At 43.3% G+C, this 26665-nt stretch overlaps 1 protein-coding gene across 2 annotated transcripts in view; it reads left to right on the top strand.

Annotated features, from left to right (window-relative positions):
- WWTR1 (WW domain containing transcription regulator 1) overlaps nucleotides 1-26665 on the top strand; it is a 138416-nt gene that overhangs the window by 67232 nt on the left and 44519 nt on the right. For both annotated transcript variants that reach the window (XM_061168086.1, XM_061168087.1), the window contains exon 3: nucleotides 11546-11682. In XM_061168086.1, coding sequence (XP_061024069.1) covers nucleotides 11546-11682 — 137 coding nt within the window. The remainder of the gene's footprint in view (nucleotides 1-11545; nucleotides 11683-26665) is intronic.

The following is a 26665-nucleotide window of genomic DNA, read 5'->3' as shown; positions in this document are numbered from 1 at the left end:
TACACCCTTGGTTACAAAACTAACTCTTTTGTTTTGCATTAACATGTTTTGTATAAAACTATAGTACCTTTTAAGCTAATTTGTTTTTCCATTTTGTTGATTCACAGAAGTTTCCAGTCTTCTTGTGTTTCTGTACCTAATCTGTGCCCCTACATTTTGGGGTAAACTTTGGGAGTGAACTATTTTCACCCTGTAATTGATTTAAAGAACTTCATTCGGGTAAAACTTCTTGAGCATTTCTGTTAGGAAGGAGGGAAAGGCATTAGGTACTCTTTTTCTAGTATTGTCTTATGCTTTTCACTTCAAGCTGAAATCCTTGCTACTTTATACATAAGACTGGAAGTCTTGGGCTGACATGGGATACTCATCACCATTAAAAGTGCCTAACAAAGGCGTTAGAGGAATCTCAGCTTTGGCCTTTTCTTACACTGGATCTGAGAGTTGTTATTATTAGAATGTAGGGTGAGGGGAGGCGTGGTAGTGAAGGAGCCACTGAAAGGCTGGTGGTTTGCTTGTTCTTTTGTGTTTTGAGAATGTTTTTGTCTCAAGATCAATGGTTAGTTAGCTGCTTTATGTGAAATCATATAAATCTGTAGCTTTTGCAGTGAATTAATGTCCATTCTTATTTTTCCCCATTTTCACTGTACCGTAGGGTGTTTGCTGACAATTTTGCATTTGAATTCCTCAGATCTTTGTAAGAAGTTGGGATAGATTTTCATGAGAGAGAGAAGTGGAATTAGTATTTATGGAGTGTGATGGGTGTGTCTGGCACTGTGTGGGTGTTTTGTTATGGGATGAAATATCTAAAACAGCCTCAGGCATGAAAGCATGTTCTTCTGCCTGTTTCACAGTGGAGGAAACTGAGGCTGGGAGACACTGCGTGAAGTGTCCATGGTCTCTTAACTGGCTAACTGCAGGGCTCAAAACCACTGCAGTGCTGCCTCATTTGGGTGATGCTTTCAACCCAAGATGCAAAGAAATAGACGTAAAGAGACGCTTTGGGCTGGGTTTACAGGAAACATAAGCAGTGTTGCCTGGTGATCACCTTCACGGCCTCCCGTGTTTCTCTCCCCTCCCTGCTGGGAAACCTAACTCAATCCCCTCCTTTGTCTTTGCTCCTGCAAACTGTTTCTTGCAGCATGGGATGCTGGCTCTGAGAAGCACCTCCAGTCTTCCTCCAGACCGGGGCTGGGGCTCATGCCAGTCTCTGCTCTAGTTCCCTGTATCCCGTCGTTCAAACATGTGCATAAAGTGGCTGAAGACCAGGGTGGCCCATCCTCTTCCCGGAATTAAACACAAGAACAACAACAAACCAAAGGACTTGGCTCTCCCCACATGAACAGAGGAGAGACTGGACTAACCCAAGAGAGTTCTTGGTTTTTTTGGAGGTTTTGCCCTATTTCCTTGGACAAGTGACAATTAGTTCATTTTGGCCCACCGGCACAAGCAGTGTGTCAATGTCCCATTTAAGAACAACTGGAAAAACAACACGTTGAAACATGTGTTGGGCATGGGGAACCTGGAAAAACAATTTTCAAAGTATTTGAGCACTTAAAGTATCTTGGTAGCTTAAAAAATTTTTCTTTTGAAAACTGATGGAGAGGTTAAAGCTGCTTCCCAGATGTTGGATGCTGTCGATACTGGAGCGTATCTAACATGCAGCTATTGAGATAGAGTGTCAGGCTCTGGACCTCTTATAGCAACAATGAAAAGAGGCTGTGGGCTTTGTTACCCTCCACACCACCCTTTATTTCGTGGCCAATGCCCATCTGATTGCCAGCTTCCAGGTCTCACGCTACATCTTCTGTTACGTCCTCCCGGGGAGGAGAGGACACTGCAGGCATTCAGGATCATCTGTCTATTTAAGTGGCATGAATTCAATTCTACATGCCTAGCAAATCCCAACATAAGTATTTGGGGACAGCATCACTTCATCTGGAGCTTGGCTATAGAAATAATACCATGTCCTAACCTTGGAAAGATCTGGCTGTGTTGGACTTACTGAAAGACCTTATAATATACACAGAGCTTAGCACACTGTACATTATGGCCCATTTAAAGGATTTGCAGTGGTAATTTTCATCACACTCCACATTTGCCAGAACTGCTTTTGGGGCTGCATCCTCATGGAACATACTGTCCTGGGGTAAATACAGTTTGTTGAATGGATGAATGCCTTTCACTTCCTTTGATAATTTTAGAATTCACCATTCATTAAGATCCTCATCTTCACTTTTCCTCATTACTATCCCCTATTTTTGTTTGTGAAAAAGTGGGAAAATAGATACCGAGCACCTATTTTATACTTGATGCCTGGAAATAATAAAACCTGGTAAAATAAACTCTTACATGGTTGTTCAGCTTCAACACAGGAAACAATGTGGTTTATAAATCTTTTAATACCATTATTGATCCTGACATGAAAAGCAAAAAAAAAAAGAACAGTGTTGATAACTTCTAGGGCACTTGGCCAGAGGCAGACAAGCAAACAGAAGCACAGTCCTTTTTCTTCTCGATTTTTTTTGGGAATAGGAAAAGTGAGGTGAAGCAAGAGTTGGCTCAGTTTGCACAGAGGAAGTCAGGTCTGCTCCGGTCATGTGGCGCTGGGGACCTCAGCGGGGATGAGGGGGTGCCTCTCACACAAAAGCTCACCCTCCGGAGTGAGGTTACTGAGTCACACCTCTGGGTCATGTCCATGAGTCATGGGCTTCCCAAAGAGGCTTTCTCTAGAAGTGGCGACTTCATGGTATCCCCGGCTTTTTCACCCCAGGGATAAACGCTGGTAAGTAAGCCCCTTCAGGAAGGAACTATGATTATTACAGCCTCAAGTGGGCTCACTCTGCACTTTGGGACTCACTGCAGCTCTGTGTGACTCAGCTCTCTGTCCAGATGGAGCAGGTTCGGAAAAGCCGGATTCGTGTAGATGGATGCCTGAGGCTGGCTGACGAGGAAGTGCCCGAAGACCTTCCTCGCTGCTGCGGCTCCTGCTGCTGCTGATTTCAACAAGTGGAGACTTCTTGGCACCGCTGAGATGGAAGCAGAGGATTAGAGCCTGGTAGTTAAAAATACAATCCCTGTCATTCATTCGGAATTCCAGAGAACGCTGAAATTTTTTGAATTGGCAAGTGAATGGTAGAGACCGGAAGCATGCACCAAAATAATGCTTCTGGTCTTGTATCATCTTTTATTAGAGGATCCTAAAGAAATCCCCTACTTATGTATGAGTTATTATTCCTGTGTCATAGACTGCAGCTATGTTTGATGAGCTGCCGAAGTGAAAATCTGACCGGAACCTTTTAACTATAAATTCCTTGTGGTTTCAAAGAAGGATGAACTTTCTCAGCCATCACACTTGTGTTATGCGAACAGTCACCTTTACTGTACAACGTAAGACAGTCAGTTTTTATAGCTTTCTAATGTATGTGTCAGCTAGGTACATTTGCAGCTTGACTTTTACCTCTTTTTACCTTTTATTCTTATGCGTTGGACTAGCAAGTGATGGTGATGTTTAGGAATTTGGCAGAACAGAAAAAGAATTATAACCTATTGTAATGTAATGAAAGCTGCTTTGGGATGAAGAATCATCAGTTGGGCTGACAATAGGAAAGATGACAACTTGGGAGGGAGATTGGTTGCTTTAGAAAGAAAATAAAACATTGGCTGTGTGTCTTTTCAGCCAGGTGAAGAGCTAGCACTTTATTTCCAATTGTCAATATATTCAAAAGACAAGTCCTTATTATCCAGCCAGACTGATAGGGTTAAACAGAGGGGAACAATTTACTGCTGGGGGCTCAGAGGGTAAAGCGTCTGCCTAAAATGCGGGGGACCCGGGTTCGATCCCTGGGTCGGGAAGATCCCCTGGAGAAGGAAATGGCAATCCACTCCAGTACTATTGCCTGGAAAATCCCACGGACAGAGGAGCCTGGTAGGCTACAGTTCATGGGGTCGGCGCAAAGAGTCGGACACGACTGAGCGACTTCACTTTCACTGATCAGATTGGGTTGCTACTTTAGACGTGGGCTTTGAGCTGCTATTGCTATGGGGCTTCCATGGTGATCAACTCCTACTGTTCCCTGGGTTTGGGTGGCTCAGTGATAAAGAATCTGCCTGTCAGTGCAGGAGATGCAGGAGATTCCTGGGTTGGGAAGATCCTCTGGAGAAGGAAATGGCAACTCACTACAAAATTCTTGCTTGGGAATTCCCACGGACTGTGGAGCCTGGTGGGTTACAGTTCATGGGGTCGCGAAAACGTTGGACGTGACTGAGAGACGAAACAACACAAGGAACTATCTGGAGGGGGTATGTGTCTGAACCTGGGAGAATTATAAGTGTGCATGCCAGCTCTCTTTGTTCTTGTGATTAAGACCCGTCTCTGGTGTCAGTCAGAAGAGCCGAGTATCACTGGCAAAAAAACAAAGCACAACAAAAGGCTCCACTCAGAGAAATGCAAGACGTGAGGAAGATATGATGTGTCATTTCCTAGATCTTGAAATTTAAATCAGAACACACTGCCCACATGTTTAATGTAACTGAAACACAGACAGCATTTATCCCTGAAATACAACGAGAAAGTGAACCAGCTTTTACATATTTGTATTTTAATTCTAATTGGGGGAAATTTTTAACTTTTTATGTGAGTCCTGGGCAAGTCTTCTTGCCATCTGGTACAGGATTAAACATTGGCATAGTATGTGTTTTCTGCTGACAGTGGGTCCAATTTATTTGGCAAGACCTGCCTGGGAAATTATCAACCTCATGCAAATCTGCTTCAGTTTTCATTTTTAACACTGATGAGTTTAAGTGAATGGGTTCACAACAAGCAAGTTGCAAATCTATTTTAGTTAGCAGTTTTTAAGCAAATCATCTTCAGTCTGTATAATTTGTTATACCACGAAGAGGGTGGTGAATTGGCCTGCTAAGTCAAAAAAAGAGCTTTAAATGTCTGATTTTTAAAAATAAGGTATTTTACCTATGCCCTCAGTTGGGCTTGTGAAGATTCTGTGGGCTCCAGGGCTTTTGTTTTTCAAGTGCCTACCACGTGTAGGAACCCGGCTGTGCCTCCACTGGGCCTTTTCTGTCGTCAAAAGAGCTTGTGTTGCATTGTAAGAGAAATATTAGTACCGACCCCTCCCCCCACCCCGCCAAAAAAAAAAAAAAGAGAAAGAATGAAGGGAGAGGTTAAAGAGAAACTGGGATTGGCAGGATGACGAAGCCTAGAAGCACGGAGCATGAATTGAGTTTTGAGCAAGTCAGAGGAGCCTGGCGGGCTACAGTCCACGGGGTCACAAAGAGTCGGACACCACTGAACACTTTCACTTTCACAACACTTAGAGCCTTTACATTCCCATCTCTTTGGTGTGGTTGTCTATAACTGGGCTTCTCTTGTGGCTCAGACAATAAAGAATCTGCCTGTAATGCAGGAGACCTGGGTTTGATCCCTGGGTCAGGAAGATCCCCTCGAGAAGGAAATGGCAACCCACTCCGATGTTTTTGCCTGGAGAATCCCATGGACATAGGAACCTGGAAGGCTACAGTCCATGGGGTTGCAAAGAGTCAGACATGACTGAGTGACTAACACGTGCACATAATCATCTATCTAGACGGTAGTAGGAAAGAAGAAGCTGCTTTTAAGTCCTGCCCTAACAGCTTGGTTGAGGGAGCCCTGAGTATTGTCCAACACAACTAATGTGAAACTCTGTAATATATTAAGACAGGAGGAAGAGTAAAAAGGCCAAACACTTATACTTGCACATGAGATCTTTGCCCACATATATAAGCAGACAGCTTATGTTGCTATGAACTCCAAATTCTTTCAGAATTAAACACTCATAATCATTACTATGGAAGCATCTTTGTATGCTTCCAGCAATACAAAATGTATCACATAGGCTTTCTCTATTTCAGAAAGTCTTTGTTCTGTGGCTTCTTTCCATGAAGTTAGTGTAATAGGTCATGAACTGGGGGGTAAATTTATCCAAAAAACAGCAAGCCTGTTCCTGGGCTCTAAGAAGCTGGTGGATTCTGTTTCTGCAGATAAGATTTTTATCTTTGCCTTTCATGGTTCTGTAGCCAGTCAAGATTTTATATGTATCAAATGCTTTTCATTTTTATGCCTAACACGTGCACGTGCACTACAGGTATTACACAGTCCAGGCTTGTAGAGCCAAAGGTTGCCAGCCTTGGGCTGGAGGCCGGAGCTGTCTTCTGAGAGCTCACTGGCTAAGGAGTGAACTGGTCATGAAATCGGCAGGTGACCTCGCTGATTACAGGCTTCCCAGAACAGCTGTTTGTTCACCCTCACAAAAAGGAACCAGAGCATTTGTTGGCTTTTTTACCCCTGTCTCGTAGATATGGGTGCTTGAGACCAGGATGGGTTAAATGGCTTGTCCACTTAGGTCACACAGGATCAGGCATATGTGGGGATCCCCTGGAGATCCAGTGCTTAGGACTCTGGAGCTTTCACTGCTGAAGGTGCGGGTTGGACCCCCAGTTGGGGAACTGGATATCCCACAAGCTGTGAGGTGCAGCCAAAACCAAGAAACACAAAAAACAAAAGAATGCCAAAACTCAGGTGTGTGTGACTCCCAGCCTGTGGTCTTTCCAGAAGACACAGTGCCTCACACTGTCTCCCAGTAGGATGTCAAGGGCCGTGGGGACCACAGACCCAGCTGTTCTAGGGATGAGTCTGGAGGTGTGTTAGAGGAGGGATTGTCAGATAGAGAGGGTGGGGAAGGGATGGAGGACCGAAGGAAAACCTGAGAGACTGGAGGCCAGTGTCCTCATCCAGGTGAAAGGTCATGCAAATAGGAGCTAAATTAACAATCTCCAGGAGGCTGTTGGGAGGGGCCAGACCTGTAGGGGAGGGTGCTTGGGAGAGTGGTAATGCAGTGCCCCGCACCTCCCCCCCCCCCGCCACTGATTTCAATGACATTCTAACCCCAAACACAGAATATGCCTAATACATAAAATGGCTTTCCCAACTTGCGTCTGTATTGAAGAACACATTCAAATTCTAGAAGGAAAAATTATTTAACACAACGCAGCTTTCCATAAACTACCATTTCCAACCTAATATCTTCTCAGAGCAGTGCTTGACCTTTCTTGCCCCTGGGCAAGCATGCAGATCCTCAGAACTGAAGCTCTCACAGACCCTGGTGTGGCTGTACATTTGTCCTCTAGAAGATTGTGAAGAAAGGCAGTCTGGGAAGTCGTGGTCAAAGGAGCCCCCGAAGGGAGAGGAAGAGACTCCATCACCTTTGTAACAGGTGCCATTTCCATTGCCCACCACCCGGGGCTTCCATGAGAAATCCTTGCAGACATCTTTTTTTTTTTTCAGTCCAGGAAGATTGGGTGTGTGAAAGTGTGTGTCAAGAAGAGTTTTTCTTTCCCTTAGAGACTGGCTTTTTTTTTTTTTTTTTTCTTATATAAAGAGCATGGAGACAGGTAATTGAATCCATTTCCCTTCTTACTTTGGTCACTCAAAAATAGGAGCCAAATCTCTAGTTTATCTCCAGTAACTTTTTACTACCTATGACCTGCATTTTCATGCATCATTTTCCTTTTTTGTCTTTTTGCGGCATCAGAAGTGGTTTTGTTTTCACTGGTTATGACAACAGTACATTATCACTGTTCAAAACTGGAAAGTATAGAAGAGTTTAGATTAAGGGGGAAAAAAATCTCCAGTGAGCCTATTCCTTGCTTACACATGCTCAGTCATTTCCAACTCTGCAAACCCCTGGACTGTAGCCTGCCAGGCTCCTCTGTCCATGGAATTGTCCAGGCAAGAATACTAGACTGGGTTGCCATGCTCTCCTCCAGGGGGTTTTCCCGACCCAGGGATTGAACCTGAGTCTTCTGTGGCTCCTGCCTTGCAGGCAGATTCGTTCTGCTGTGCCACCTGGGAAGCCCATTACTTGCATGTATCAGCCTAAATACTCTGGTGTCTTTTTTCCTTTTGGTTCCTTTTTTTAGGGAAGTGGGGTGTGCTGGGTCTTTGCTGTGGTGAGTGGGCTTGTGAATTGTGGCACTTCATTGCCCCACCGTGTGTGGACTTAGTCCTCTGATCAAGGATTGAACCATTGCTCCCTGCACTGGAATGTGGATTCTTAACCACTGGACCACCAGTGAAGTCCTCTGTTCCATTTTCGTGTGAAAGCTGCATAGAATGTGTGTTCACAGAATATACACTAATATGCAGATTGAACATACATATATAAGTGTATATAAATATTACATATGTAAATTTTTAAGGGAAACTGGACTTAAGCAGCAGAGAGACATTTTCTTTCTTTCCTTCATCCTTCCTTTCTCCTTTTCTTTCATCATTTTTTTTTTCTTTTTTTCCCCCTTAGACATTTGCTTGAAGTGGACTCAGCAAGAGAATGACATCAGACAGGGGTGGGAGTAGCAGGGAAGTGGAGATTAATTGAGCTAAACTGCGGGTCCTGGCAAACAGTAAGGCTGCACTGAGAAATACAAGAAAGGAAGTGACTCAGTAGCTCTGAGGGACGGGGCAGAGATGAGGCAGCAGAGTATGAAAGAGCCGTGGTTTATCCTCCGGTTGGGAATAGGGTGAGGGGAGCTAAATGAATTTAGTTTTCAAATCAAATCATGAGTGGTGGGTTAAGTTCTTCGGAGCAATGCCCTTGCTCTCGGCATTCAGACCAGGAGTCACCCCGGTCTGAGGTTTAGAGAAGAACTGCCCTGGGGTCGATGGGTATGCAGGGGCTGGGGAGTGGAGTGGCTTTCTTCTCAGAGTTATTTCAGAGCAAAGAGAGCTGCCCTTGTATGAAAGGCTCCCCCCCGTACTCAAGTTTTCCGGGAATACAGTGAGTGACACATTTAATTATCAAACCCGCTGCGGACAAAACTCCTTTAAAAGCGTTGGCGGGGTGTGGAGTTTGAAGGGTGGGCTGAGGAGGCTCCCACCATTGTGGGGGGAGTTTGGGGGCTTGAAGCTGTGGCTGAGCTGTGCGTCTCTGGGGGCAGATCTCTTAGGATGAGGGTCAGAGTGTCCACCCGGAAAAGCCCTGCCGTCTCTCCCAGGGGGTGGAGGCTGTGGGCCGCAGTGGCTGTCTTCAGACGAGCTGGACTCCTCTACCACTTTGGGCGTGAGCCTTTCTGCTCTCTGCAGACTTGAGAGCCCCAGCCCACTTGTTCAGAATGGGAGGCGTGAGTAGGGGACTGGCATCTGAGAATCCATCATTCCGGTTCCTGTATTGTTCTGATCACGGACCGGGAGCAGTATCCTTAAATGTCTCCCAGGTGGTAAAGAACCCACCTGCCAATGCAGAGACATAAGAGATGTGGGTTTGATCCCTGGGTTGGGAAGATCCCCAAGAGAAGTGTGTGGCAACCCACTGCAGTATTCTTGCCTGGAGAATCCCATAGACAAAGGAGCCTGGCGGGCGATGGTCCATAGGATCGCAGAGAGCTGGCCACGACTAAAGCACCTGAACATGCACAGTGAATTTGTCTATATCACTGCTTCTCACTTTGGGCCGCGCTCCTGATGGGTCTACGGCAGTGTCAGTATATTCATGGTGTCGGGGGATCTAAGAGAGGGCCACGAAAGAGAGAAGGATGCCTCCCTTTTTGGTACAGTGGGAAGTATTTCTTGCTTACCGTGTGTTTTAGCAATATGGAATCCTGAAGGAATAGGTAGTCAAAGGGTTTCTTACTAATTACTCTAATTACTTTGCTAAAGGGAGCTTACTCAACTTTGACATCCTCATCAATTGTTTCCTCTTTTGGAAGACTGTGACAACCCCCCTGAGGCTGGCTATGCATCTCCATGAGACCAAAGGTTGACAGAGAATTTTATGAACTCTTTGAACAGAATTACTGTTGTTAACCTTGAAGGTGTAACTGAGACAGTTGTTTCTTGATCCTTAGGGTGTTGATTTTCATCTTTTCTGTTCAGCCTCCTTACCACCACCACCACCACCAGCACCCTCCTCAAGATCGTCTTAGTTTTTTATTTTTGTTCCTCCCAATTTATTTTTGATTATTTTTTAAAGACTCCTATAGTGTGAAACTCTACAGCTAAATTTAATTCTGCCTCTTGCATGGAGGCTGACTTTTTTTCTTTTCCTTTTAAATCATACTCATTTTAAAGGCCTTCTTGGGAAAACATCCAAGTTTTCACTCAAGGCAATGAATGAGCGTCCCATGGCAATAACTTCTAGTCTGGGATGAAGAAATTTGAAGAAGAATTTTAGCTGAGGCTGTATTCAGATGTGAGGAAATGGAAGCAAAAGAAAAGATAAATATAACTCCATTATAAGAGAGTCACTGATTTAGGATTAAACCCAAAGATACTAATAGTGGTTTTTCACACGAAGGATTCAAAGGAAGTCATTGCTGTTCAAAAGTAAGCTGTGTTTAAAAGGAACGAGATTGCTTTTTCACGTGGATCTAAAAGGATCTGTAACATGTGGGGTTGACATTGCCCTTTGGCTTGGGAGAGGCAACCTAGTAACAAGGCTTCGAACAACGGACTGACGTTCAGCTTCTGCCATCAAAGTTTGTTGTGTGTGATAAATACAGAAAGATCTTTGATATAGTTCAGAAAACAGATTTGTGGCACTGAATGAGTATGCTTATCTTTAAAAGAAAAACGTACTAAACTCTCAAAAAATATTGAGTTTATGGAGTGACACAGGGTCTGTAAGGTGCCAGAACTGACTTGTGATGTGGTCTGGATGGAGGTGGGAAAGCTAGAGGTCCCACCCAGCTTTCTGAAGACATACTGGAAACTCTGGGCCGGAAGCTGATGTCCTTCTGGTTTCTCTAAGATTAATAACAAAGCTTGGGTGTTGTATATGACCGAAAGTCTAACCAGGTCTTATTCTCCAGAAGCCTTTATGCCTCAGTAATCTGGGTGTCTCCATAATCTAGCACTTCCTACATGTATTTCTGGCTACTCTGTTCTCCAGCTACAGAGTTGTTACCTTGCGTGGCAGAAAACAAGCTTCCTGCGGACCTCGCAGTGTCTCACCATTAGTAAGAGCCATGTAATGTCATGTTTGTGAGGTTGGTTTCAAGGGCCCTGTCTTTGGCAGGGGCCAGGCGGAAGTGTCTCGTTATGTCAGTTACATGAGCAGGGAGAGTATGGGGGTGCTGATGGGCAGGAGAGCAGGGTCCTGCTTTGGGAGAGGAGTTTGCGCTCTGGCATCCCAATGCTTGGATGGCAGTGAGCACTGGGGACTGGAGAACATAGGCTCCCTGGACTTGAGGAGGTGTGCTGGGGCTGGCCCATCCTTGGTAAGGCAGGAAACCCTTAAGAGGGCATTTGCACACGGAGGCAACTGGTCAACTAAATCATGGACTTATTGTCAGAGAGTCCCCTGCAAAATCCCCATCATGGCCCAGCCTGGATGGAGGGTAAGTGGGCAAGCTTGACATTGGCTGGAAGCAATGTGTCAACCTCCTGTAAGCAGATTCTAAAGGAAGAAAGGCCAGCACCATTTAACTGTTGTGTTGTTACTGGTGATGATGATAATGATGCTAACAATTAAAGAGATAATTGTTTTCCTTCTTTTAGTCACATAGAAAAAATCACCACATGGCAAGACCCTAGGAAGGCGATGAATCAGCCCCTGAATCACATGAACCTCCACCCAGCTGCCACTTCCACACCAGCGCCCCAGAGGTCCATGGCCGTGTCTCAGCCGAATCTTGGTAAGCTTTGACTCGGAGCTGGATAAACAGACGTTCAAGCAAGGGCCTCTGGAGCTCAGAAGCAGCTCTGGTTGCCTCAGTGCCTACTCACGTACCCGGATCGGATCCTTTTCTCCCTTCTGGCTGTGTGACCCTTTCACTGCCCTTGCCATCTTTTCTTGGCCTCTTGGCTACGACACTGTATCCAGCTTGACACTGCAGCTCTAGCATCCTCTCCAGTTACCTTTACTGAAGCTCTTGGAAAAATCACTTAGGCCTCCTGTCTTCTCCCACACCAAGGCAAGTAGGGCTCTTATCCCTTTCTTGTGAATTTGGTCCCTGAAGACTCCCAAAGGGTACAGTCCTGGCCTCAAATCTCTTTGCTTCCTTCCTTTTCTTCTCCCTCATAATGTGTGACTGACACCAGAGCAGGTATTTTCTTGCCTTATCTCATTCAGTCCTCACAACGACCCTACAAGAAGTGATAGCATTCCCATGCTTTATATGCAGAAACTCTCCCAAAGTCCCGGCTTGTGCGCTAGTTAGAGCCAGAGCTGAAACCGAGGCTGGTCTGGTTTTAGGATGCATTCAACCCTTGCATAATCTGCGAGTGGCTTCTCCCCACACCTACCCTAGGATAAGATGGCTCACATTTCACTTCATTTTGAATAGGTGTGATTTTAGACTTGAGATTAGTTTCTGCTAATTGCAAAAAAAGTAAAATTCGACCCACTGGAGAGAATCAGGTGTGAATGAATACACTCCTGTGACAGAACCAGTCAGCTTTTGCTGTTAGTCATTCTCCCATACCCCTATAAGTTATTTTAAGGTTTTTTAAAAGATAGTGCCATTTTCAGGTGACGTTTCCATTTAAGATCAGATGTCCAGAGACTGTTTTTATATACAGAACAGAATTTTAGAGAATGAAAAGAATCTCTGTTGGATTTTCAAGAATGAACAGATAAAAGTGGAAGCAGTTTTCCTAGACACCCTCCGTTTATAAGTGTGGCTTAGCCACGGTGAGTATGGACTCAAGGAGATCTGAGTCAGTATACTCGAGTAAATACATTGTCCCTTCTTTCAGGAAGTCTGGATCTACCATTTTAAAGCCTGCAGATGTAAAATATATACAAAAGGGAAACGACTTGGAACAGCCTCTGTTGTGTTTTGTATCTAAAGGGCAGATCAGGCACAATGGTGCCACTGCTCCTGTGAGCAATGGTAAACCAAAGCTTCCCATGAGTCATTTGTCCCCAGTATATCAGAGCTTAAGCAGAAAGCAGATGTGAGTGTAGCAAAGAAACCACAAATTAGGTAACATTAGACTGTTTCAGGGTTTCTTTAACCATTTAATTTTTACTGAAAGTTCTAAAAGCTGATTATTAAAGTATTATTGCTAACTTTGTAGTCAGTCTTAATTGGAAAAGATCTTTCATGGACCTGGTTAAAAAAATTCAAACCCTTTTCAAAGGGGTGTCAAAAAGTAAGTCTCCCTGTGATCACCATGCCTCAGTCCTCTGGGTGTTGTCTGGAGTCAATCAGCGTTTCCAGTCTTATGTATGTTTCTTCACATAAATGCTAGCACATTATATCCACTGTTCTGCACCTTGGTTTTTCCACTTCCATATCTGTACATACAAAGCTGTCTTTTTTTTGTTGTTTTAAAAATTGCCCAGTATAAATATTTAACTGCCTCCATCTGATGGGTCTTTGGATTTAGTGTGTTGTTAGTGCACCCAATATTGGAGTGAATATCCTTATTTATGCTCTTTTGTGTACTTCCCTTAATTTTTAAAAATTGCACAAGAGGGAAGAGGACTAGATTAGAAGGACTTTGAATGCTAAAAACTTAATACTGAAAGCACAGGTGAGGTCCTCCCTCACCCCCCAACACACTAAAAGCCCAGTTGTTGGTAAAGTTTACCTAAAGAAATTGTAATCGGAATGTCTGAAACCAGTTAACCTGTGGCTGAATGAAGTACTTTCCCCCAGATCTCTAATAAATTGGGGCAGTGAATTTCTCAAGACACACATTCTGGAATTTTTCCAGTAATATTTGAGAGTTTGCCCACTGCAGAGTGTGTTCCTAGCCTCTTGAGAATCACAGATGAATCCCAAGAATGGGAATACAGTGGGGGATCCAAAGTAAGCTCCAATGATGGGATAATTTAGTTACAATATGGTCCTAATAATAAATGATTTACTCAGGGTATTTTATTTTAAGCTATAGCTTTGCCTGTAGTTTATACTCTCTATTATCAATCTTTAAAAATAGAGCAGATCTTTCTACTTTTTCTTTTAAGATTTAACATGTGGTATTTTGTTTTCATTATTTTGAAAATAATAGGTATACGTCTGTTTACATATATCTATTTATATTATTAGTGTATATATGTATATAAACATATATATAAAGTCATTATTTTGAAGATAACTCAAAATTTATAGGTCCGTTTTATCAACCACATTTTTTTTTTCTTTTTACCTTTTAAGTGGAGAAGATCCTTCTCTTCCTTCTACTTCTTAAATCTCGAATTTTGGTTTTTTCAATGGCATGCCTCTGACAAGTGAACTTAAGTCATAGGTCCCCTTCACCAATGTGTATTTAGGTGCATGTGAAAATGATGTCAAAATGCAATGAACATTACTGTCAGGTGATGGAATGAGTACATTCACTAGTCTAATTTATGTATTTCTAGAGCTATGACATGGGCTTCCCTGATGGCTCAGACAATGTGGGAGACCCAGGTTTGAGCAATCCCTGGGTCGGGAAGATCCCCTGGAGAAGAGAATGGCAACCCACTCCAGTATTCTTGCCTGGAGAATTCCATGGAGAGAGAAGCCTGGCGGGCCACAGTCTTTGGGGTCTCAAAGAGTCAGACACGACTGAGCAACCATAATCAGTGATATAGCAAAATATATTCAGCAATAAATCTCCTTATATTGCAATCCTGTGTTTTCCTGTGGATTAGAGACATGGCCCTGGGAGTCAGACTGTCAGGATTGGAGTCTTGACTCTGCCTACTGGTGACTCTGTTAAGTAGCTTAATTCGGCCTCAGTTTCTCGATATGTAAAATGAGGATTATATTTACAGTGTGAGGAGGTTGTATGAGTTTAAAGTGTCTATCTAGATCCATGCCTGGCACATAATGAAATATTATCATCATTGTGTTTTGTGGAAATAAAAGCTTTTATTTTGTTTTATTTAATTATATGTTATATTTGAGGACCATTTCATTGTTCAGGTTAGAAGTTCTCCAAACAAAACAAAACAAAAAACAGGAAAGATTTATTTTAGATTGGTTAGTGTGAGCTTTAAATTAGGAACTGTTTTTTACTTTCGGTGAGGATCGCGCCCCCTGGTGAAAATATTTCAGGTCTCCTCCCGTCCCCGGACTCCCTGCCAGCCCAAGAAACCTTTTGGCAGTCGGTAAGTCAGTATTACAGTATTCCTGCCAGGAGAATCCCATGGACAGAGGAGCCAGGCAGGCTCCAGTCCACGGGTCTCAAGAGTCGGACGCGACTTAGCGACTAAACCACTGCCAGCAGGCGAATCTCGCTCAGTCGTGTCCGACTCTTTGTGACCCCGTGGACGATACCGTCCATGGGATCCTCCAGGCCAGAACACTGGGGTGGGTAGCCTTTCCCTTCGCCAGGGATCTCCCCAACCCAGGGATCGAACCCAGGTCTCCTGCATTGCAGGCGGGTTCTTTACCAGCTGAGCTATGAGGGAAGCTGTTGCAAGTGGATATCTCAGTTTTTCAGTGGATATATTCCTGAAATGTGGGTTGTAAGTCAAGTCAGATTTTAATTGCAAGAGAAGACACCCATCCCTTGAAGGCATCCTGGAATGAGTGACTTTGTGAAAGTCATTTGGTGAGTGACTTTGTGACCATACTTTTGTCAGGAAGCAGATTTGTTGTGTAATTAACCTTGCTCTCTTTTCAAATGCCAAAGTAAAACAAAATAGACTCTCAAGGGGTTATTTCAAATAGCCCTCTCCAGCTCGGTCTAATTTTTAACGGAAATTTTTGTTTTCGTGTTTACCAAATCGGATTGTCTGTTAGGTTTTATCCAATTTGCTTCTATCTGGGCAGATAGATCCCCTTTGAGTCGGAGTCCCTGGAGATACGCAGTGAATGGTAGCAGAAAGGAAGGTCTTGGAGAGCTTTAGATAGTGAAGAGCAGACGGAGATTACCCCCGAGTGGACGCTGAATCACTTGGGGGCTGACAGCTTGTTTGAAATCCTCACTTTTATGTAACACAGTGAAGGAGGAAGATTACTGTCTGTGTGAAAGTTGATTTTTTTTTTTTCCCTGTGACACAAACCAGGTAGGATTTCATGTCTTTTCAGTGAGTTCATTGGTATGATTAATTACTATTGATAGCTACTCTGTTTTATTGAAGGAGGGGAAAAATGAAGCGAACAACAACAAAAAAGGACTCTCCTCAGGCCATATCATAATACAGGAAACAATGGGAACGTGCTAAGGAAATCAGTTAGCTTGTTACCGCAGTGATGGGGGTGGGGTGGAGGGCAGGGATTTTTTAGTATAGTGGTTAATGGGAAGACTTACAGTCAGAACTGAGTTTCTCTCTTGGGTTAGACATTTACTACTTTTGCTTATTCTTTAACCTGGGTCTCATTTCCTTTATATGTGATTTGGTGATAGTAATAGTCTTTTCCCGATAGAAGTCTTGATTATTTAGGTATTGCATATTTTGGTACAAAGCACAAAAAATGCCCCCCTAAGAACTGTCTTGTTATCACTATTATTACAAACTGGCCGCATGGTGTGTCCTCACTTTTCTGGCCCCTGTGTAGCTGGAGGAAGAGCCTGTAGTGTGTGCATTAGAAACTTTGATCTTTTAGACCCTTTGCTTCCATGTTGAGAAAATAATCTTTAAGCCCAGCCAGTGATGGTGAGAAGATGAAGAGACACCTGCTCAAGCCCTGGCTCCTTCGTGGGCAGAGGGAGTTCCTGAAGAGCAGGTTCACCTTGAGCTCTACCTAAAGAACCTTCTTCCTCTGCAAGTGTATTGGTGTCCAGGTTTTCCCATTTCTCAGCATGTGCATGCCTGCCTGCTAAGTCACTTAGTCATGCCCGACTCTGCGACCCCGTGGACTGGAGCCCGCCAGGCTCCTCTGTCCATGGGGATTCTCCAGGCAAGAATACTGGAGTGGGTTGCCATGCCCTCCTCCAGGGAATCTTCCTGACCCAGGGATTGAACCCACGTCTCTTATGTCTCCTGCATTAGCTGATGGGTTCTTTACCACTAGTGCCTCCTAGGAAGCCCTTTCTCAGCACACGAGGAGTGAAATCTTGCAGTAACTTAAAATCTCCCCATATTTTCAGAAGTTTTGGGGGAGAGAAAGTGACCGGCAATCTTGGCTTTTCTGTGATAATCCTAGCGATCATCAACCGTGGTGTGCTGAGCGCTGTCACACATTAACAGACCTGTTTTTGGAATGAGGCCCTGACTTGGGGTGCCAGTATCCTCCCAGACAGGACAGGAAAAATAAAGCCTGTATAACAGCTTCACCAGACTGCCAGCCCTAGCCAGTTCAGAAACTTCTGGTAAAGTGCAGCCAGGGTGTATTTTTAATGCTATAGGAATTTTTAAAATATCACACACTCTCGCACACACTCCCTCTTTGAAGATGTGCCATCCACCAGGCCAGCGTCTGTCCTCCAGGTCTGTCTCGATCTGTGTTTCAAATTATAAACACATGTGTGGTTTCCCTGCCTGCTTGCTTTTGCAGGACGCTTTTGAAGACAAGATGGAAAATCTTGTCTCCGCTCAGCTTGCAAAGTTGGCTCCCGTGTCTCTCCAGGAAGTGTACAAAGGCCCTTAAAGACGTTTCACCAAAAGCAAATAAAATAGCTAAGGAACACCTCAGTCTAGTGTTGCTGAAAGCATGTGGAGAGGTGTCCTGAAAGTTTACTGGAAGTTAGATTTATATGTGGGCTATCATAATTTTGTCTTTTTCCAGTAGTCTTCCCCCCTCCCCCGCCCCCCCGCCCCGATTAAATTTATGTAGTGAGTTTGTGGCAGACACATCTGGCTACTGTGATTTTTCCAGCTCCGTTCTCACTACTTTTTGAACTTGGTGGTTTCTGCAGCATAAATTAGCCTAATGCGCACAGACACACACACAGACAATCCAGAGACAAACTGGAAAACCTCCACGCTTGTCGGGGAGGGTTGGGGTGATGGGGCGTGGGTAGGATCGCTGCGGTGCAAAGCGGGTCTGTATGGGAGACTGGTGGGCATGGGGAAGGGGAAGGCGTTCTGTTTTTTATTTTATTTTTTTACCCTTTCTTGATTCTAAAAAAGAGAGAACAGGGACTTCGTTGACTGTCCAGTGGTTAAGACTCTGCCTTCCAGTGTAGTTGGGTGCGGGTTCAGTCCCTGGTTAGGGAGATAAGATCCCACATGCCTTGTGGCCAGAAAAACCAAAACACAAAACAGAAGTAATATTGTAACAAATTCAATAAAGACTGAGAAAAGGCCCACATCAAAAAAAACAATACAAAACTTAAAGAACTATTTTCTAAACTGCAGAAAATCAACACTATTGTCTTAGATTTGGAGGAATCCATCAATTGTCAGGATTTACTCTATTTAATCAACATTATCATAGACGGCACTTTTGGAGTTTCCTAAAAGAGATTCATTACAGGACTTCCCTGTTGGCTCAGATGGTAAAGCGTCTGTCTACAATGCAGGAGACCTGGGTTCTATCCCTGGGTCGGGAAGATTCCCTGGAGAAGGAAATGGCACCCCACTCCAGTACTCTTGCCTAGAAAATTCCATGGACGGAGGAACCTGGTGTCCATGGGGTCACAGAGTCAGACACGACTGAGCGACTTCACAAAAGAGATTCATGACAGTTCCTTCCTTCTAAGACTTTTAAAGATTATGTGAAATGGGGCCTGAAAACCAATAATAAAGTCAACTGATCAATTCTTCTTTTGCAATAAAGCTGGACATATTATATAAGGGCTTTCTAGGTGGTGCTAGTGGTAAAGAATCTGCCTGCCAATGTAGGAGAAGTAAAACACTTGGGTTTGGTTTGATCCCTGGGCCTGGAAGATCCCTTGGAGGAGGGCATGGCAACCCACTCCAGCATTATTGCCTAGAGAATCCCATGGACAGAGGAGCCTGGCGGGCTACAATCCATAGGGCCGCAAAGAGTCAGATGTGACTGGAGTGACTTAGCATGCATGCACACAATAGTATATAAAGAAATGAACCTTGTGTTTTCTTAAATCTCTCATCTATATCAGTATTCATTCATATTTTTGCATTAAGATGACATGATGAAGACTTGTATTAATAGATTTTATCACTCCAAATTTAGAAATTTAAGTAAGATAAAGTAAGACTCTTTGATAAGAAGCCTCAAGAGCCATTCAAAATGTTTGATGCCACAGCTTTGCTAAGAAATATTTTCCAAGATAAAATTCTGAAATAATTGCTAGGTGAACTATTTGGAAGACTATACAAAAATATATTGTTTATCGGATACCACTGACATTAAATTCATGCAATAGGAAAATAAATATATTTGTAACCACTGACATAATTGTCATAGGATTACATAGCACATGGAAAACTGTTTTATTATATCAGTCTAATTTGATAAAGTAGGCAAAATTGTTTACACTATGATTATAATTCTGTTTCTTAAAAAAGACTTTGTTGAGATTTTCTTTTCCCATGGGACGTTGCTCTCAACCTGTGTATTTCTAGCCCGTGGCCAAGTGCATTATGCATCACAGGCGCACCATTTTGTAGAATAAGTGTATTGGGTAAATCAATTATGTGTTTTTAGATGTTGGTAGAGATTATAATAAGGCTTTTGAATTGGGGGTGGTCTCCCTAATTTTCTTTTAAATATGGTGATATTCTTTTGTTTTTACTACTATTCGTTTTTTTAATAACCAAAAGGAGAACCAATTACTCAGTAGTGTCCGACTCTTTGTGGACAGTAGCCTACCAGGCTCCTCTGTCCATAGAATTCGCCAGGCAAGAATACTGGAGTGGGTTTGCCATTTCCCACTCCAGGGGATCTTCCCGACCCAGGGATCAAACCCATGTCTCCTGTATTGCAGGCAGATCTTTTCCGTCTGAGCCATCAGAGAAGCCTTGAGTTTTTTTATTGTAGAGGAGGACGGGGTGTCGGGAAGAAAACTCGAGGCTCCGTGTGCAGTTTAGACGAAACCACGAATTGTTAAGCTTCTCTGCAGCCCAGTCTACTTGTGGCAAACAAGTCGCTCCCTAGTCTCCTAAGATGAGTGTTTCTTTAAGTGGGGCCTAGCTGGGCAGGATTCCTTGGGGCATTTGTTAAACACACATCTTCAGAGTCTAGTGGTAGTGTGGCTTGCTCCCCAGAGAACAATCACGGGCAGCTGCTGGGAGGAAGACTGCCTGGACCCCATCCCTGGGAAGTCCTGCCTTGGCCCGCGTAGGGTGGGGTCTGGGAATGGGCGCTGTTTTCAAGTGCTCAGATGCCTCTGGTCTTGAGCCAAGTGTAGGAGCAGCCACAGAACCATGTGCCTTGGCACAGAGATGGGAGACTCACAGCTGGCAAAAACCCACTCAGAAATCCAGCCTTTAACTTGAGTTACCTGAAAAGAACTCTAAAGTTTTAGCTGTACAACATAGTGATTCACAATTTTTAAAGATCATCCTCCATTTACAGTTCTTAGGAAATGCTGGTTTCAGTCCCTGCGCTGTACCGTATGTCTTCGTTGCTTATTTATTGTACACAGAGTAGGTTGTCCTCTGCATCTCTTCCCCCATCGTGCCCCTCCCTCTTCCCTCTCCCCACTGCTAACCACTGGTTTGTTCTCTATGTCTGCGAGCCTGTTTTTCTTTTGTTACATGCATTCATTTGTTTTCCTTTGTAGATTCCACTCATAAATGGTAATAGGTAGCATTTATCTTTCTCTGTCTGACTTATGTCACCGACTTCTCAGTGGGATTTGTGCCTGAAATAGATGTTTATGGTGACCTTGGCACTTGTCGCCTGGGCACTTGATGTCAGGGCACACATGAGCTTTGGCATGTGAATGCTGAAGCCCTTTTCCAGAAATTTAAAAAACCAGAGGAGACGTTGCTGTTTGGCATCCTGATGATTGAAGTGTGATGTCTAAATTCACAAGATCAGTGTGGAAGCCCACCTTGAACTTCACTAGCTTAGAACTGACCCAAGAAACCTCTACAGGCTTGAAAGTGAAAGCGTTAGCCGCGCCGTGGTGTCCAACTCTCTGCAGTCTCTTTGCCATCCCGTGCGATCCTCTGTAGCCCAGCAGGCCCCTCTATCCATGGAATTCACCAGGCAAAAATACCATTCCCTTTTCCAGGGGATCTTCCCAACCCAAGGATCGAATCCAGGTCTCTTGCATTACAAGCAGATTATTTACCATCTGAACCACCAGGGAAGCCCCCTCTTATAGGCTTAATTATGCCCCTGAAAACTTCCAGAGGGGGTGCCCCATACCCCAAAGATGAACAGATCCTCTTAGGAAGGAGGTCAAGGTCAGGTCAAGCTTTTGCTTTGTCCCTTCTTTGTAGGCACGACGTTCATTTACTTATTTATCTTTAATGGGTTCTAAACTCTTCACCGAGCTGCAGGCCTCGGTTGAGGATTTTAAAAATGATTTGGGCAGTTTTAGTACTCTCTGCTGGCCAACTTTCAGTAGTTTGCCCCCAGGAGCTTCCTTGCTGTGGAGAATGTCATCCAGTTAAAGTTTTAGGCAGAGGGATGCTGGGATGGTAGTCATTTGGCCATTTGTTCCAAATCGACGTGTCGCATGACATCTGGACCCTTTTTCTTAGATCTCCTCTTTGGGGCTCCGGGTGATGTTGACCCCGCCTGTGTGTGATCATCACCTCCCCCACCCTGTATCAACTGCAAGATTGATTTCTTCTTCCTTTCTGGAAGTCTAAATTTATTCCTGGGGTGTTTTGCAGTTGCTGGTGGTCAGGAACAGCTGTTGTGCCACGCTTGACTTGGAATAATTCTCTGTGATGAAGTCAGCAAAATATTGATAATACCATAAGAGAAGCCAGGAAAACAAAAGCCTTCATGGTCTCTTCTCATTAAGTGTGCTGAAAGAGGAAGATCTCCCTGGAAAAAGTAAAGCAGGGAAAAAGAGGTCTTAAAACATGCTTGAGGCGGCAAGATGCAGGAATGTTATTTTCTCCCATGTTATATAATTACTACTTGGTCATCACAGACAGTACTGATCAGCAAAAATGAGAAAATAAAAATACCGTAATAGGGTCATTCAGAATTACACAGACGTCTCATATTTCTCTTTTTCAAGTACAAATGTAAACAAAAGAGGTTGGAGAATTCTCTAAGTTCTTTTTTTGTAGCTGCTTTTTTCACTTAATGTATCATGAGCATCTGTTTCAATGCATATTTTTTGATTAGCTGTTTTTATTGGAAAAGTAACACGAACCTGGCAAAACATTCATGCAGTTCTGAAGAGTTCCAGAGAAGTAGGATTCTGTCATACCAGGACCCACAGCCTTTCTCTCCTCCCCAGGGAAACCATTACTACCCGTTTCCTCAGCACACTGGGGGTTGGTTCCAGGACCCCTGCAGATGCTAAAATCTGAGGATGCTTAAATCCCTTGTATAAAATGGTGCAGTACAGTCCACCCTCCATATCCACGGTTCTGCATCTGCAGGTTCCATATCTCTTTTAAAAATTTATTTATTAAAAAAAATAATTTTATTTATTTATTTACTTTTGGCTGTGCTGGTTCTTTGTTGCTACGTGGGCTTTTCTCTCGCTGGGCACGCGGGGCTCTAGGCGTCCAGGCTTCAGTACCTGCAGCTCTGGGCTCTAGGGCACGGGCTCAGTAGTTGTGGCTCATGGGCTTAGCTGCTCCGAGGCGTGTGGGATCTTCCTGGATCAGGGATTGAGCTTGTGTCTCCTGCATCTTTAGCAGGAGGACTCCTTACCCCTGAGCCACCAGGGAAGCCCTGCAGGTTCCATTTCTATCCCAAACTGGTTGCCTCCTTAGATGCAGAAACCACAGGTTCAGAGGGCTCTTTGTATTCCAGAAATACCCTCTCTATGTGTGTGTCCTTAGATGGATATGCCTTTTTTAAAACTTAACATATATTAGAGACCTTTCTAAACTTGCACTTACAGATGTATTTATTCTTTTTTCTCAATTGATAATATTCTACTCTACAGACCATAGAATAACCATAGTTATTCAACCAGTCCTCTATGCTGGATATTTAGGTTCTCTGCTGAGTGTTTGCTATTATTAGACAAAGCCACAGTGTGCATGCATCCCTGAATGCAAATCCTTGTGCCATATGCTGTTTATGTGGAGGACAGTTTTGCAGAAGTGAAATTCCTGGGTCCAAAGTTATGTGCATTTCAAGTTTTAATAGCTGTTCCACTTTCCTCTAAAATGGTGACATCAACTTATACGCTTACCATTAATGGGGCTTCCCAGGTGGCCCTATTGGTAAAGAACCCCGCCGCTAATGCGGGAGACATAAGAGACTTGGGTTCGATCCCTGAGTCAGGAGGAGCTCCTGGAGGAGGGCTTGGCAACCCACTCCAGTATTCTTGCCTGGACAATCCGAGTGGACAGAGGAGCCTGGCAGGCTAGGGTCCATAGCGTTGCAGAGAATCGGACACAACCGGAGCGACTTGACATACATGCAACAGTGTATTAAAGTGTTGCTTTCCTCCTACTCTGGCCAATAATGTTCATTATCAAAAGTTTTAGTCTTTGTAATTCTGATTGGCATGGATTAGATTTTCATTGTTTAATGAGAATCTCCATGGGGTCGCAAAGAGTCGGACACGACTTAGTGACTAAACCACGTTTAATTTATATGTGTATAAATATGTATGTGAATGGACTTGGGGCATATTTCTTTCTTTACACCATTATAGCCATCATGTTAATGGCTGTATAGTTGCCATTGTATAACTCCGTCATAATTTATTTTGCCAGTTCTTCTACTGAGAGATGTAAATGTTGATTCTATTTTCTTTATTATTTTTATAGATTATATTATATGCAGTAAGTATTCTTGTACTTAAATTTTTGTGCCTTCTTTTAATTTTTTCATTTTTTTCAAGTTTCTTTGGAATGTTAATTTGTTAGGAAAGTATGAGAATTCCTTTTAAAAAATACAATTTAAATGTGGTTTGCTTTTATCGAACTAAACAAGTAATTATTTACCTAAACAGACAGTTTACTGCAGGCCTGCTCTGTTTGTTGTGAAGAATTGGTTTGGGGTGCTACTTTCTTTCACGAAATAATGATTTAAAGTTGCCACAAAAAGTGTACTTTTAGCCAGACATCTCGCTTTCCCGGTTGCTCTGGTTTTCAACTTGCATATCCATATGTTTTTGACTAAATCATAAATGGAAGTTTCATTTGAAGTTTGCTTCCCAGTACATGTCATGCATTTCATTCTGTATTATTTTCATCCTTTTCTTTTCCAGTATTATTTTCTCAGACACCAGTGAAGAGTGAGTTGTGAGTTTTCAGTTTTGCCAGGAGTTAAATATTTGCAGAGATGGAAAAAATAGAGTAAAAAAAAAATTAATATGGATGACTTAGTCCTGGCTCACAGGGCTTTCGTATAGTTGCTTCAAACTTACACTTTAAATGAAAGGAAAATATTCTACTTCCACTCTTATCAATTGCCATAATGCCTGAATTAATTAGAATGGACCTATTATTTCTTCCCAAGTGGAACTGGCTCATTCCATCCTAGCAAGACGAATGCTCAGGACAGCTGCTAATGGCAGTTCCTTCTGCCCTTCTTATATCGTCTGATTTTTCCCTTCCATCAAGAAGGCCAACCTGGAACAGTTTCTTCTGCTCAGACCCTGGGAAGTGAGGGCCTTTCACCCCAGGGCCTCAAGCTTTATAGTCAGCTAACTCTGGGAGCCCGAGTTCTCCCCAAGAAAACTTGTGATTCTTTAGTTCAGCGTCTTGTTGCCAGGCACACTGTATAGAACTTTCTTCTTCTGAAAGACCAGACCTGTAGCACACCTCTTTGTCCTGTCTTTCCAGGCTCTATATTTTTTTTAAATGAGATTTTTTTTTTTCTTTTTTACAAAAATTGGGATGTAATTGACATAAACTTTGTATTAGCTTCTTGTGTATAGCATAAGGATTCAATATGCAATGATCAGGACAACAAGCCTAATTAACATCTGTCACCACATGTATTTGGTTTTTTTTTTTTTTTCTTGTGATGTGTCAACTGAAAAAAAAAAAAAGGTACAGCCTAAAAGCTGAGAATTATGTTTTGTTCAGGGGCCTTCCTGAGGACTGTTGCCCAGGAAACAGCCTCTCAGATAGCACTGAGGGACTGTTCAGAAAAGGTCAGGGGAGGAGTCAGGATATATAGGAGTTTTTTGCTGGGGGAAAAAAAAATGTCAAACATCAAAAAATTACTGCTAATCACCCCAAGAAACAGAATCTCAAGTTAATGACGTTAGTGCTTTTCTATGTATAGGAAGATGCAAGAATCTAGACTCATTGAAATTGTTTCTCTGATTTACAACTTAGGGTCAGTATCCTATTTTTCTCTATCTGGAGTGCTCCTGAGGGCTCACTGTTGGGGTTGGCTGCAGTGGTGGATGGCTAACACTCTGTTTACTGAAATGACAGGCAATGTATTTTTGTCCACTAATAACAGTTGGGATCCGGGGTGGAGGTTACGAGGCTAGGAGGAACAGTGAGTGTACGGTATCCGAGTCTTGTAGCACCTGTTTCTGTTCGGGTTCTCCCCCTCCACACCCCGGCCAGTTCTCAAAGCCACTGGGCAGTAGCCATTTCCTCCAGGAGAAATACCATCGGAGCACAATGGCCTGCATACAGTCCAGTTTGTCTGGACTCTGCCAGCCTGAGATTTTTCCATCTCCGGGGAGTTTAGGGTGTGTTTAGGGAAAGTTTTTTCTTTGTTGTTGTAATGTGTCACCTTCTATTTTGAAATAATATAAAACTTACCGAGGAGTTTCAAATATAGTACCAGGAACTCACACATACCCTTTGCCCAGATTTGCCTTTGTTAATTGTTCATTTTTTTTTTTTGATTTATTCATTTATTTTTGGCCCTAGTTACAGCAAATCGAGGGCTTCTCTCCCTTGCGGAGCACGGGCTTCTCACTGTAGTGGCTTCTCTTGTTGTGGAGCATGGGCGCTAGGGCGCACAGGCTTTAGTCATTGCAGCACACAGACTTAGCTGCCCCGAGGCGTGTGGAATCTTCCCAGATCAGGGACTGAGCCTATGTCCCCTGCATTGGCAAGTCAGATTCTTAACCACTGGACCGCCAGGGAATCCTGTTGATTGTTTATAATTGCCTCATTTGCTTCTCTCTCTTTCCCTGTGTGAAGATGTATTATATATACATTTTTCCTTCACGCCTCAGGACTAAGTTGGACACATCAAGCCCTTTTACCCCTAAAACTTCAGAGGGCATTTTCTGAAAGGACACGCTCTTTCATAAGCGCAGTGCAGGCTGACCTTGTTTAACTGCGCTTCACTTTTCTGTTTCACAGATACTGCATTTTTTACAAATTGAAGGTTTGTGGCAACCTCGCGTCATACAGAACTGTCAGTGTCATTTTCCCAAGAGTGTTTGTTTGCTGTGTCTCTGGGTCACATTTTGGTAATTCTTGCAATGTTTCAAACTTTTTCATTATTATTGTATTTGTCATTGTAATCTGTGATCAGTATACTTTGGTCACTAATGCAAAAAGAGTGACTCATTAAAGGCTCGTATGATGGTTAGCATTTTTAAACAAGAAAGTACCTTTTAATTAAGATATGTACTTTTTTTAAGAAATAATGCCATTTGTGTGTGTGTGTGTGTGTGTGGTGTGTATAATAAACTCAGTAGGCTACAGTGTAGTGTAAGCATAGCTTTTTGTGCACAGGGAAACCAAAACATTTGTGTGACTTGCATTTTTGTGTAGCTTCCTTGGCG

This window comes from Dama dama, chromosome 19, assembly GCF_033118175.1.
Source record: "Dama dama isolate Ldn47 chromosome 19, ASM3311817v1, whole genome shotgun sequence".
Taxonomy (NCBI): Eukaryota; Metazoa; Chordata; class Mammalia; order Artiodactyla; family Cervidae; genus Dama; species Dama dama.
Note: the sequence above shows the minus strand (reverse complement) of the source record. Positions and strands in the feature narration are given on the sequence as shown.